Here is a 14433-nt window from a genome sequence, read left to right on the forward strand (position 1 = left end):
TAAATGTCCAGGTTCTTAATGATTTGCTCTTCCTGATTATAAATCTTCATGTAGGTAATTATACCACTACGAGTCTTCTTCCCCCAAATTGTAATCCTTCCATTACTGTTTAAACTCAGTTTTTTTCCACAAAATAATCTCAAATTGATGTCACAAAACATGTTATTCCAATAGCATTTTAACATGTTCATAATCAGCTCAGTGTATGTTTATTTTACTTTTGCTTGTAGTTTTTGTAACTTTTTATATCTGTGTTCTCTGCCTCTCTTTCTTATACTATGAATCATTGTGGGCAGCATTCTATTTGACAGTTCTTGTCTTTAAAAATAAGTAATACTTGATCATCTATATCAATATCATTATATCAATCAGTAGAAATACCAATATATGAGATGATTGTCTAAAGCTGACATTTTTCAGGTCTTCTAAAATAATTGTTTTCTTTTATGCTAGATGAGGTCTTTAAACTGGGAAAACTAAACAGTAAAACTCATCAGATAAAATTTGTTTTTAACTTCAGCCAATATTTGATACAAAGGGATTCTTTTACTTCTTTGTGTAGACTTCATATTTCTCTCTCTGTTGTCTTTTCAGCTTATGCTAGTATTTTCAGAAAGCTTTAATTCGTTTTTCCTCCTTTGAATATTGTACATTTGCTCCTGTGAATTTGCTCTTATGTAGTTTTTATTGCAACATCAAAGTTAGCTGCATGTAATGGTATTTACAATGATTCTGAGTATTGCAATTGATTATCATATGTTATAAGCTGTCATTTGTGTAAACAGCTATTTTTTATTAGGATATATAATTCATTAATGAACTATTGTCCTGTTTTACAGTGTGCTTTTTATTCCCTTTAAAGGGGTAAAAAAAAAAAAAAAAAAAAAAAAAAAAAAAATCCCCGGTTAGAAAACATGCAGGAGGAATTTAAGTATTTCGTGTATTTTGGGTAGGTCTCGAAGCACCGTCAAATATCCATGAGGGCAAAGTTACAAACTCTTCCATTGAAATTCTCTGGAATCGAGCTGATGGGAATTTTCAGCATTATGAAATCACATGCATAAATTGTGCTGCTGCTTTCATGGTACGTTATAAGGGGTTCTCAGAGGAATAACTTTTATTCTGAAGCCAGTATTGCTGCATTCTTATATTAGGTAGTAGTGAAACTAAATAACCCCCAACCTTTTTTTGCTTGTGTTTGATTTTGGAGCATTTCTTAAATGAACACTTGGTAAATTATTCTTTTGGATCGATAGGTCCAGAAGGTATTTCAAGAAGCAGCAACATTCTCTAACCTGGATCCTGGCACAGTGTACACCTTTTCAATTCGCACTGAAAAAGAAGGTTTTAAAGACAGTTCTCCCTACATAAAAGAAATACAGACAGGTACAGCCTATGTAAGCACTTTAGGTATTATTCAGTGTTCAAATTTTTTTTAAAATTTCCAATTTTCTAAAATATTTTATTGTTAATGTAATCAGAAGGATTCCATAAAAATGCTTTGGTTTTATGTATTACTTTCTTTTTTTAAAAAGTCATTTATTTATTGATTGAGGTACCATTGACATATAAGTTTCAATGTTCAAATATTCATTTGGTTCTTATAGGGAAGATTTAATAAATAGTTCATTCTTCTCAAATTTTCTTAATGGGCAGGCAGTATTTCCTCTTGTCTCTTTTTCTATTTCCCCTTGTATGAATTAGCACAATCTCTTTTGTGTGTCTGTTTCCAGACAATAGAGTTGCTAACTGTCTGGGTTCTGGCCAGAGTCTCCATTTGTGATTTAGTTTTTCCATTGTTCAGTTAAACAGACAATGAAGTGCCATTTCCCCAGCGTTAGCAACTTACTCCCAATGGCAGATGGTGATTTATTCTATGGTAGTCATATGAAATAAAGGATGATTGGGAAGGGTGTATGCAAAATGTGTACGTTTTCAAATGTAGGTGAAGTAAAATTGTCAACTATTCTACTAATGTAACTATTTTAGATATTCTTGACATGGATGGTATGGGAACATTGATTTATGTATTTAGAAACTGGTCATGTCTGGTATTCTTGTACTGTAATACCACAGAATGGAATTGAGAGAGAATATTGTGGCAATTTTGTTCCTTTCTTATGCATGGGAGAATTTTAAAGGGGAAACAAAATATATATTTTACACTATTTTAACATTTTTTTTCAGAAAATAAGGGAAGCATTTCATATTTAGATTGCAGTTAACTTTCCTGCTGATTAACCTTGTCACTATTTGGTATTTAATTAGAATGAGTCCTAAAAATCATTAAATATTTCTGAGGTTGGTGATTACACAAGACCAAGATATCACTTCTTCCTACATTATAGAGGCAGGGGAAATATTGAGTACAACACTGCTGGGGTATATATCGACTCTGTTTCAAAGTTTACAATGATTCTTGTTTTTGTTTTTGTTTTTTTCCCCCCACTCTTTTAACTTTGCATATCTACCAGGAAGAATAAAAGGAATGTCTTGGTTTCCCTCAGAGTTTGCAAAGAGTCAAACAAATCCTGAGAGTATTTCAGGGTGGTTTTAAAATAGGTGCTTTGTACGGTAGAAAATGTTATTTTACGTGTATGTTTTAAATGATATAGCCCCAAGTGCGGTTGAATTTCTGAATCACAGTAGGAATTCAAATGCAGTAACCGTTAGCTGGCCTTCAGCTAGAAGTCTTCTGGATGGATACATTATTTCAATATCCAGTGAAAGCTTAATGAAAGAAGAAATCCTGCCTTCCACAAAAAGGTATGAAAATATTGAAAAGAAATCATATCAAGTTACATGGAACACAAGATGAACATTTTACATGTGTTGTTAGAAAGCTATGTTAGTTGTTTAGTATAAATAGAAATTAGAAAACTTTGCAAGAGAACTTTTTGGACTATAGTGTGATAAGAATAACTAAATCTGATATACAGTACCAAATTATTTATGCTAATAGATAGTAATGAATTAATTCATGATTTCATCATGCTTGTACGTATGACATACACACTTCTTGACTTAAATTTCTCCATGTAAGAAGCTATGCTTTCTCAATAACTGTTTGTGTGTAAGCATAGCAAATTGTTTCCATAATAGATAATAAAAAACCAAAACTTATATATAAAATTCTTTCTGCAAGTAGTGTGAGAAGATGGAGTTTTCCAAATGTTTCTGAGCTCAATATCTTAATATGTGATTTTTCTTTAATGTGTAGGACATTCTCATTTAACAGCCTTTCTCCAGGGACTGACTTTTTAATTAGCATTATAGCTACCAAGGGACTAAAGAGAAGCCATCCTACTGTCCTCATGGTTAGCACTTGTAAGTTCATTTTATATTTAACTTTTCATGGGTTAAGGGAAAATAAGGGAAGTAGTTGTGTTTAAAGCCAATGTCTAGTTAACAATCAATATAGAAGTGGTTTATGACATTATGGCTTGCAGAGAAGGAGCACTTAATTTACATGGAGAATGCCTGCATTATGTTCCTTTCTCTATCATTTATTGCGACCTTGGGCAAGACTATGTGACCTTGGGCAAAACTATGAGGTTCTCACTTAAACGATGAGAATAATTATTCCTGCCTAGGTATAAAATCTTGTTGCTAAAATCAAATGCAAAGCTCTTTGTGAAAAGAGCAAAATACTCTAAAACCCTAAGGTATTGTCATCTTGAAATACTCAATATTTTTCTAATATTTTGACTATATCTGTTAACATTTTATGAAAAACAAAACTTTGGAACTAGAAAAATAGGTGGCACTGTCTTTTTTTTAAATAAATTTATTTATTCATTTATTTAATTTTTGGGTGCATTGGGTCTTTGCTGCTGTGCGTGGGCTTTCTCTAGTTACTGAGAGCGGGGGCTACTCTTTGTTGCAGTGTGCGGGCTTCTCATTGCGGTGGCTTCTCTTGTTGCGGAGCACGGGCTCTAGGCACGTGGGCTTCAGTAGTTGTGGCCTGAGGGCTCTAGAGTGCAGGCTCAGTAGTTGTGGCGCACGGGCTTAGTTGCTCCATGGCATGTGGGATCTTCCCGGACCAGGGCTCGAACCCGTGTTCCCTGCATTGGCAGGCGGATTCTTAACCACTGCACCACCATGGAAGTCCGGCACTGTCTTTTCAGTTGCATTTCTTGGGTTCAGTTTGCCTCTTCTGACCTTATTAGCATCACTTACACGTATGCCTGCCCTGAACATATACAGATGTTCCAAAGAGCCCTGTCACTTGTGGGTCACAGTCACGTGAACGTGTGCTCAAGTACCCATGCCCTATCAGTGTGAGAGGAGGCTTCCTCTCAGGATTTGCAGTGTGGAGGATGGGAAAGCACTGTAAAATGCAGCAAGAGTCAAATCAATTCCTGGAAAATAAACTAAAAAAATTTGAGCACTTATTATATACCAGCAATGGTACTATGTGCTTAAGTTACTGTGTTGAATCTCCCGGAGTTATCTAAAATGTAAGTTAAGGCTCATAGGTATTCATAACTCATTACTGAAGGTAAGATTTAACCCAGGTATCTCACTCTCAAACTGATATGACACTCTGCTGCCTCTCATAAAGACCATCCTAAGAACCATCAGCAATAGATGAGAAAAGGCTTTTTTTAAAAAATGGTAATTCATGTCTTATATCAGTGAAAGAGTCTTGGATTGCTGCTTAGATTTGGTTGTGTTATTATCATTGTCAGCAGCATCATCGCCATTGTCATCATCATCACGTTGAGCGCTTGTTCTTTGTCAGGCACTTTGCCTAGCATTTTCTACGCTTTATGTCCCTGAATTCTCAATCATGATATTCATTCTACTAATCATGATGAGATGCATGTTGTTTTACGAATGAGGAAACTGAGGCTTAGAGAATTTCAGTAGCTTATACAGGATGACAGATTTCAACCCATATTTCCCTGACATCAAATTCTGTCCTTGTAACCACTCTGCTTTGGTGGAAAGGCCACTATGCTATAGGAAGGACTGACACTACCCATTCTTAGCTCTATGGCTTTGTACAAATCATTATTCTATTTGGACCTCAAGCTCCTCATTTCTACCCTAGGTTTAATAGTACAATCTGTATTTTAAAAAATTTTTTTATTTTATTTTATATTTATTTATTTATTTTTGGTTCCATTGGGTCTTCGTTGCTGTGCACGGGCTTTCTCTAGTTGCGGTGAGCGGGGACTACTCTTCGTTGCGGTGCGTGGGCTTCTCATTGTGGTGGCTTCTCTTGTTGTGGAGCACAGGCTCTAGGTGTGCAGGCTTCAGTAGTTGTGGCACACGGGCTTAGTTGCTCCGTGGCATGTGGGATCTTCCTGGGCCAGGGCTCGACCCTCTGTCCCCTGCATTGGCAGGCGGATTCTTAACCACTGCACCACCAGAGAAGTCCCTACATTCTGTATTTTAAGAGGTTGTTGCTTTGGCTGTGTATTCCCAAACAAACCTGGCAACTTTTTCCCCCCACCCTTCCCACTTTACAATTTGACTTTTGTCTTCTGCTGTATATTAATAATTTTTCGTCTTTTTTGTACCTCTCTTTCTTTGCAAGCCACCTCAAATCCATTTGGAAGTAGATGGAATATTAATAAATGTAAAAAATAAAGCTAAAATATTATGGGACTCTGGGGAAATAGTAAGTTAATTCCAGTTGAAAGGGAATATACATCAAAGAAAAATAGAATAAAAAGGATTGTGAATCAGTGACACAGGTTTAAATCTACCACTGGATTGAATTCTAATAGACTTAAATCAATAAGTAAGTAAGGACAAAAAAAATCTCATACAGAATTTGAATATTAGATGTGAGATTATTCCAATAAAATTTTAATATGGCATTTCTTCCAGTTAAGGAAAGAAATGCTACATTTCAGTTTGAAATATAAATTAGAAATAGAGACATGCTACTGAATTGAAAAAATAAGTTTCTAGAACCTTCTTAGATAAAATGTTTAAAGGGAAAAGGAGTTTGGAAACTTAAGGAAGGGGGCTGGATATATCTCTTAATGTATGCAGTGCATAAAATTCTAAGTTAAAAATCTCACTTGTAATAACTTCATACTGAATTCTGCTATGACAAAAATAAATATGAAAATCCATACTTTATATAATTTTATTGTGGAAAAAGGCTTTCTAGAAAATTTGTTTTCCCGTTGCATTGTGGATATGAGGAGACTGAGACTCAAGGTAAATAGCCTGCACAAGATCACATAGTGCTAAAACTGACTAGAAAAGCCTACGTATCATGTCTGTCTTCCTTAGTGTGAGAGTCAAGTTTATCAGTCCAGTACAGGTAACATGATGATAGAAATGTTTTGGTTTTTTTTCCAAAGCTTTCATTCCCGTGTCTTATTTCCTTGCCCTAGATCCAGACCCACCATCAGATTTGCTGATTTTGGGGCAGGAAGAACACACAATATATTTATCTTGGAAACTCCCACAAGGAGGCTTTGAAAGGTTTCAGGTAAAGTTGCTATCATGCAACCTTGATGTTTATTGAGGGCTTTATTTCACTCCTTTTTGTCCTTCATTTTACATTTCTTTTTTTTTTTTTATAAATTTATTTATTTATTTATTTTTATTTATTTATGGATGTGTTGGGTCTTCGTTTCTGTGCGAGGGCTTTCTCCAGTTGCGGCAAGCGGGGACCACTCTTCATCGCGGTGCGCGGGCCTCTGACTATCGCGGCCTCTCTTGTTGCGGAGCACAGGCTCCAGACGCGCAGGCTCAGTAATTGTGGCTCACGGGCCCAGTTGCTCCACGGCATGTGGGATCTTCCCAGACCAGGGCTCGAACCCGTGTCCCCTGCATTGGCAGGCAGACTCCCAACCACTGCGCCACCAGGGAAGCCCCATTTTACATTTCTTAATAGTTTAAGAAATTTTGGTACCACTCCTTTACTGTAAGGTTTTCCTCCAAAGTAAATTTTCTGTTTGTTGCTTTAAAAGACAAAGTTTGTCATGGGAGGTTTTCAAATTTGAGTAAAAGCTGGTACTTGACTTTAAATGAGTTCGGGTTTTCAGTGGAGATAGACACCTGCTTATGTAGTACAAAAACCTGAATAAAGGAATGCTGGTGCTGGAAGATAGTGCTTCTGTGACAGCACTGGCCACAACGAAGATTCCAGAAGTTAAAGACAGGTAATGTGCCACAGGCTCCCTTTCAACTCCATTCTACAGATTTAGTTGAGAGTGGAGACTTGCAGCCCAGAGGGTAGGAGATAAAGATGTACAGAGAGGCCGCTTTTCAACTGTGTCTGTGAAGTAAATGCGTACGTTTTTGTTGCTTTTGTTGTTAATAATGTGACCTGGCGTCACGTGAGGACATATTATACACACCCTACGTCCTGCATTGTGTGGCTTGCAGAGAGAGTAAGCTTCTGGGGATAGCACTATTGCTTTGTATTCTACGTGGGCAAACGAGTTTTCTATACTTTCATAGTGGTAGGAGACGGTCATTTTAGTTGTAAATAACAGAAAACAACCTGAAATAGTTTAAGAACTAAAAATGTATTATATTAATGAAAGAGTGCGTCATGGACACCAAGGCAAAGAATATAACAAGGTGTTGGGGAGAACTGGAATCCATATGTTTAAGGCTACTGAGGCCCCATGGATTATTTTCTTACCGTCTACTTCTTTCTGCTCATCAGCCGTAGTTTATTTTTATTTATTTTTCCTGATGACCAACTTTCTCTGTTAAGCAATCCATGTGGTGAGTGGAAAAATGCCATGTACAACTTCTAAGCACAAATGGTGCATTATGAGCCTCAGAGAAAGACAGATGCTCCCTGAATTCCCGAGGAAGGGTCTGTGATTATTCCGTGTTGTAGACACCAAGTCCAGTTCCAGTCAACTGTGGTTATAGGCCCCATGTTGTGTAAAAGTGGTGGCCATGGGTCTGGGGGTGATGGGGGTTATAGAGTCATTAGAATTTGAGCAGATACAACAAAAGGTGTTTCCTGTAAATGAAAAACAATATGAAATTTAATAGTTTATAGAATCAATACAGCCTAAAAGGAACCAGAGCAGTAAGATTACCAGACATTTGAAATGAACTAATTAGTACATCTGGGTTTTATATTTGAGTATGAACTTCTTAACAATTACAGTTCATAAGAGAAACAAGATAATAGTCATTATATGATAGATATAAAAAGAATCCACACTTATGTAAGGTATCTGGTACTAAAGACAAAGTGGGATGTAGTGGGCAGAATAATGGCCTTCCGAAGATCCACAGCCTAATTCACAGAACCTGAAATATGTTATATTACATGGCAAAGGGGAAGCAGATGGAATTAAGTTTGCTAATTAGCAGGTTTTAAAATAGGGAGATTATAGAGAGTCTGGATCCAGATGGTGGAGTAGGAAGATCCTGAGCTCACCTCCTCCCATAAACACACAAAAACTACAACTACATATGGAATAACTGTCTCTAGAATGACCTAAAGACTAGCAGAACACATTTTCTACAACCAAAGATATAAAGAATAGGCCACAGTGAGACGGGTAAGAGGGGCAGAGTTGCAGTCTAGTGAGAACCCACACCCCCAGTGTGGTGACCCACAAGTGGGAGGGCTATCACAACCACAGAGGTCCGCCCTGAGGAGTGAGAGGTCTGAGCCCCATGTTGGGCTCCCCAGCCTGAGGGACCTGCACTGAGTAGAAGAGCCCCATAACATCTGGCTTTGAAAACCAGTGGGGCTTATGTATGGGAGAGCCAGAGGGCCATGGGATATCAAGACTCTGCTCTAGAAGGGCTCACACACAAACTCGCTGACTCTTGAGTCCCAGTGCAGAGGAAGCAGCTTGAAAAGCAGCTAAGTCATAAGACAAGAAGATTCATTGACTAGTATTAGGGTGTGTGCTGGAGGGGCAAGGATCTGGTGGAGCTTTCTCTGGGAATAGAAGTGCTGGCGGGTGCAATTTTTTTTTTTTTAACTCTCCTTCCACCTACCTGGCAGGTGCTGGCAGGCACCATTTCTATCACTCTCAATCAGCCTAATCAACACCATGTGCCTGCCCAGTATTCCCCGAAGGCCAGTCCTGCCCAGCCACCCACCCTGGCTAGATTTTCCAAAGTAGCTCCTAGCCCACCCCACCCAGCAGGTGGCCTTGGCTGGCCCAGTGCCCCTCCAAAGCAGCTCCCACTCTGGGGGGGCCAGTTCTGCATACCAGTATACCTGCAACAGTCACAGCTGGGCCTCACAGCTGGTCACACTGGGGCCAGTCCCACCCATCAGTGGGCCTGCAGCAAGCACAGCCCAACCACCAAAGGAGGGCACACACAGCACACATGGGACATACTCCTGGGGCACCTGGCTCTGGTGACCAAGGAGGACTGCACCACTGGGCATCACAGGACACCTTCTAAGTAAAGCCACTCTTTCAAGACTGGGAGATTAGCTGATATAACTTATACATAGAAACAAACACAGAGAGTTAGGGAAAATTAGGAGACAATGAAAAACCTTCCAAACAAAAGAACAAGACACAACCTCAGAAAAAGAATAAAATGAAATGGAGATGAACGATTTACCAAGTAGAGTTGAATGTAATAGTCATAAAGATGCTTACTGAACTAAGGAGAAGAATGGATGAATACAGTGATAGCTTGAACAAAAAAGTAGAAAATATAAAAAAGAACCAGGCAGAACTGAAGAATGCAGTAACTGAAATTTGAAATACCCCTAGAGGGGTATGCTCAACATCACTAATCATTAGAGAAATGCAAATCAAAACTACAATGAGGTATCACCTCACACCAGTCAGAATGGCCATCATCAAAAAATCTACAAACAATGAATGCTGGAGAAGGTGTGGAGAAAAGGGAACCCTCTTGCACTGTTGGTGGGAATATAAATTGATACAGCCACTATGGAGAACAGTATGGAGGTTCCTGAAAAAACTAAAAACAACTACCATATGACCCAGCAATCCCACTACTGGGCATATACCCTGAAAAAACCATAATTCAAAAAGAATCACGTACCACAATGTTCATTGCAGCTCTATTTACAATAGCCAGGACATGAAAGCAACCAAAGTGTCCATCAACAAATGAATGGATAAAGAAGATGTGGCACATATATACAATGGAATATTACTCAGCCATAAAAAGAAACGAAATTGAGTTATTTGTAGTGAGGTGGATGGACCTAGAGTCTGTCCTACAGAGTGAAGTAAGTCAGAAAGAGAAAAACAAATACCATATGCTAACACATATATATGGAATCTAAAAAAAAAAAAAAATTGTCATGAAGAACCTAGGAGCAAGACAGGAGTAAAGACGCAGACCTACTAGAGAATGGACTTGAGGACACGGGAAGGGGGAAGGGTAAGCTGGGACAAAGTGAGAGAGTGGCATGGACTTATATATACACTACCAAATGTAAAATAGATAGCTAGCGGGAAGCAACCGCATAGCACAGGGAGATCAGCTCTGTGCTTTGTGACCACCTAGAGGGGTGGGGTAGGGAGGGTGGGAGGGAGACGCAAGAGAAAGGAGATATGGGGATATATGTATACGTACAGCTGATTCACTTTGTTATAAAGCAGAAACTAACACACCATTGTAAAGCAATTATACTCCAATAAAGATGTTAGAGGGAATCAACAGCACATTAGAGGAGCACATACGGAAGAATGGATCAGCACCTGGAAGACAGGGTAGTGGAAATCACCCAATCAGAACATAAAAAGAATTTAAAAAAATGAGGATAGTTTAAGGAACCTCTAGGATAACACCAAGTATACCAATATTTGCATTTTAAGGGGTCCCAGTAGGAGAAAGAGAGAAAGTTCTAGTAGACCTATTTGAAGAAATAATGGCTGAAAAAAATTTTAACATGGTAAAGGAAACAGACATCCAAGTCCAGGAAGCATGGACTCTGAAACAAGATGAACCCAAAGAGATCCACACCAAGACACATTATAATTAAAATGTCAAAAGTTAAAGAGAGAAATTTAAAAGCAGCAAGAGGAAAACAAGTAGTTACGTACAAGGGAGCCCTCTTTTGAGCTGATTTTTTTTTTTAGCAGAAACTTTACAGGCCAAAAGGGACTGGCATGATGTATTCAAAGTGCTGAAAGGAAAAAACTTACAACCATGAATGCTTTACTCAGCAAGGTTATTAATCAGAATTTAAGGAGAGATAAAAACTATCCCAGACAAGCAAAAGCTAAAGAAATTCATCACCACTAAAGCAGCCTTACAAGAATTGTTAAATGGAGTTCTTTAAACATAAAAGAAAAGGCCATAACTAGAAACAAGAAAATTATGAAAAAAAATTCCACTGGTAAAGGCAAACGTGTAGTAAAGGTAGTGTACCAACTACCTGTAAAAGCTACTATGAAAGTTTAATGACAAAAGAAATAAAATATATCTAAAATACTTAGTTAAGCAATACATAAAATAAAAAGATGTAAAAAATTACGTCAAAAGCGTAAAGTGCTTGTTGGGGGAGGTAATAAAATGTGCTTTTAGGATGCTGTAAGCTTAAGTGACCATCAACTTAAAATAGACTTTTTTTTTTTAAACATCTTTATTGGAGTATAATTGCTTTACAACGTTGTGTTAGTTGCTGCTTTATAACAGAATGAATCAGGTATACATATACATATATCCCCATATCTCCTCCCTATTCCACCCCTCTAGGTGGACCCAAAGCACCAAGCTGATCTCCCTGTGCTATGCAGCTGCTTCCCACTAGCTATCTGTTTTACATTTGGTCGTGTATATATGTCCATGCCACTCTCTCACTTTGTCCCAGCTTACCCTTCCCCCTCCCCATGTCCTCAAGTCCATTGTCTACGTCTGCATCTTTATTCCTGTCCTGCCCCTAGGTTCTTCAGAACCATTTTTTTTTTTAGATTTCATATATATGTGTTAGCATATGGTATTTGTTTTTCTCTTTCTGACTGACTTCACTCTGTATGACAGACTCTAGGTCCATCCACCTCACTACAAATAGCTCAATTTCATTTCTTTTTATGGCTGAGTAATATTCCATTGCATATATGTGCCACATCTTCTTTATCCATTCATCTGTCATGGACATTTAGGTTGCTTCCATGTCCTGGCTGTTGTAAATAGAGCTGCCATGAACATTTTGGTACATGACTCTTCTTGAATTATGGTTTTCTCAGGGTATATGCCCAGTAGTGGGATTGCTGGGTCGTATGGTAGTTCTATTTGTAGTTTTTTCAGGAACCTCCATACTGTTCTCCATAGTGGCTGTATCAATTTACATTCCCACTAACAGTGCAAGAGGGTTCCCTTTTCTCCACACCCTCTCCAGCATTTATTGTTTGCAGACTTTTTGATGATGGCCATTCTGACTGATGTGAGATGATATCTCATTGTAGATTTGATTTGCATTTCTCAGATGATTAGTGATGTTGAGCATCCTTTCATGTGTTTGTTGGCAATCTGTATATCTTCTTTGGAGAAATGTCTATTTAGGTCTTCTGCCCATTTTTGGATTAGGTTGTTTGTTTTCTTGATATTGAGTGGCATGAGCTGCTTGTAAATTTTGGAGATAAATCCTTTGTCAGTTGCTTCATTTGCAAATATTTTCTCCCATTCTGAGGGAGAAAGGTTTATGGTTTCCTCTGCTGTGCAAAAGATTTTAAGTTTCATTAGGTCCCGTTTGTTTATTTTTGTTTTTATTTCCATTTCTCTAGGAGCTGGGTCAAAAAGGATCTTGCTGTGATGTATGTCATAGAGTGTTCTGCCTATGTTTTCCTCTAAGAGTTTTATAGTGTCTGACCTTACATTTAGGTCTTTAATCCATTTTGAGTTTATTTTTCTTTATGGTGTTAGGGAGAGTTCTAATTTCATTCTTTTACATGTAGCTGTCCAGTTTTCCCAGCACCACTTATTGAAGAGGCTGTCTTTTCTCCATTGTATATTCTTGCCTCCTTTACCAAAGATAAGGTGACCATATGTGCGTGGGTTTATCTCTGGGCTTTCCATCCTGTTCCATTGATCTATATTTCTGTTTTTGTGCCAGTAGCATACTGTCTTGATTACTGTAGCTTTGTAGTATAGTCTGAAGTCAGGAGCCTGATTCCTCCAGCTCCGTTTTTCTTTCTCAAGATTGCTTTGGCTATTCGGGGTCATTTGTGTTTCCATACAAATTGTGAAATTTTTTGTTCTAGTTCTGTGAAAAATGCCATTGGTAGTTTGATAGGGATTGCATTGTATCTGTAGATTGCTTTGGGTAGTATAGTCATTTTCACAATGTTGATTTTTCCAATCCAAGAACATGGTATATCTCTCCATCTATTTGTATCATCTTTAATTTCTTTCATCAGTGTCTTATAGTTTTGTGCATACAGGTCTTTTGTCTCCTTTGGTAGGTTTATTCCTAGGTATTTTATTCTTTTTGTTGCCATGGTAAGTGGGAGTGTTTCCTTAATTTCTCTTTCAGATTTTTCATCATTAGTGTATAGGAATGTAAGAGATTTCTGTGCATTAAATTTTGTATCCTGCTACTTTACCAAATTCATTGATTAGCTCTAGTAGTTTTCTGGTAGCATCTTTAGGATTCTCTAAGTATAGTGTCAAGTCATCTGCAAACAGTGGCAGTTTTACTTCTTCTTTTCCGATTTGGATTCCTTTTATTTCTTTTTCGTCTCTGATAGCTGTGGCTAAAACTTCCAAAACTGTGTTGATTAATAGTGGTGAGAGGGAACAACCTTGTCTTGTTCCTGATCTTAGTGGAAATGGTTTCAGTTTTTCACCATTGAGAACGATGTTGGCTGTGGGTTTGTCATGTATGGCCTTTATTCTGTTGAGGTAAGTTCCCTCTGTGCCTACTTTCTGGAGGGTTTTTATCATAAATGGGTGTTGAATTTTGTCGAAAGCTTTTTCTGCATCTGTTGAGATGATTGTATGGTTTTTATTCTTCAGTTAATATGGTGTATCACGTTGATTGATTTGCATATATTGAAGAATTCTTGCATTCCTGGGATAAACCCCACTTGATCATGGTGTATCATCCTTTTAATGTGCTGTTGGATTCTGTTTGCTTGTATTTTGTTGAGGATTTTTGCATCTATGTTCATCAGTGATAGTGACCTGTAGTTTTCTGTTTTTATGAAAGCTTTGTCTGGTTTTGGTATCTGGGTGATGGTGGCCTCATAGAAATAGTTTGGGAGTGTTCTTCCCTCTGCTATATTTTGGAAGAGTTTGAGAAGAATAGGTGTTAGCTCTTCTCTTAATGTTTGATAGAATTTGCCTGTGAAGCCATCTGGTCCTGGGCTTTTGTTTGTTGGAAGATTTTTAATCAGTTTCAATTTCAGTGCTTGTGATTGGTCTCTTTATATTTTCTATTTCTTCCTGGTTCAGTCTCAGAAGGTTGTGCTTTTCGAAGAATTTGTCCATTTCTTCCAGGTTGTCCATTTTATTGGCGTATATTTGCCTGTAGTAATC

General features: G+C 37.9%; 1 protein-coding gene across 5 annotated transcripts in view; it reads left to right on the forward strand.

The window, feature by feature from the left end:
- PTPRQ (protein tyrosine phosphatase receptor type Q) overlaps nucleotides 1-14433 on the forward strand; it is a 280514-nt gene that overhangs the window by 36981 nt on the left and 229100 nt on the right. For all 5 annotated transcript variants that reach the window (XM_059936586.1, XM_059936587.1, XM_059936583.1 and 2 more), the window contains exons 12-16: nucleotides 954-1084; nucleotides 1257-1386; nucleotides 2616-2766; nucleotides 3221-3327; nucleotides 6360-6457. In XM_059936586.1, the coding sequence (XP_059792569.1) occupies nucleotides 954-1084; nucleotides 1257-1386; nucleotides 2616-2766; nucleotides 3221-3327; nucleotides 6360-6457 (617 nt within the window). The remainder of the gene's footprint in view (nucleotides 1-953; nucleotides 1085-1256; nucleotides 1387-2615; nucleotides 2767-3220; nucleotides 3328-6359; nucleotides 6458-14433) is intronic.

Source organism: Balaenoptera ricei, chromosome 10 (assembly GCF_028023285.1).
Source record: "Balaenoptera ricei isolate mBalRic1 chromosome 10, mBalRic1.hap2, whole genome shotgun sequence".
Taxonomy (NCBI): Eukaryota; Metazoa; Chordata; class Mammalia; order Artiodactyla; family Balaenopteridae; genus Balaenoptera; species Balaenoptera ricei.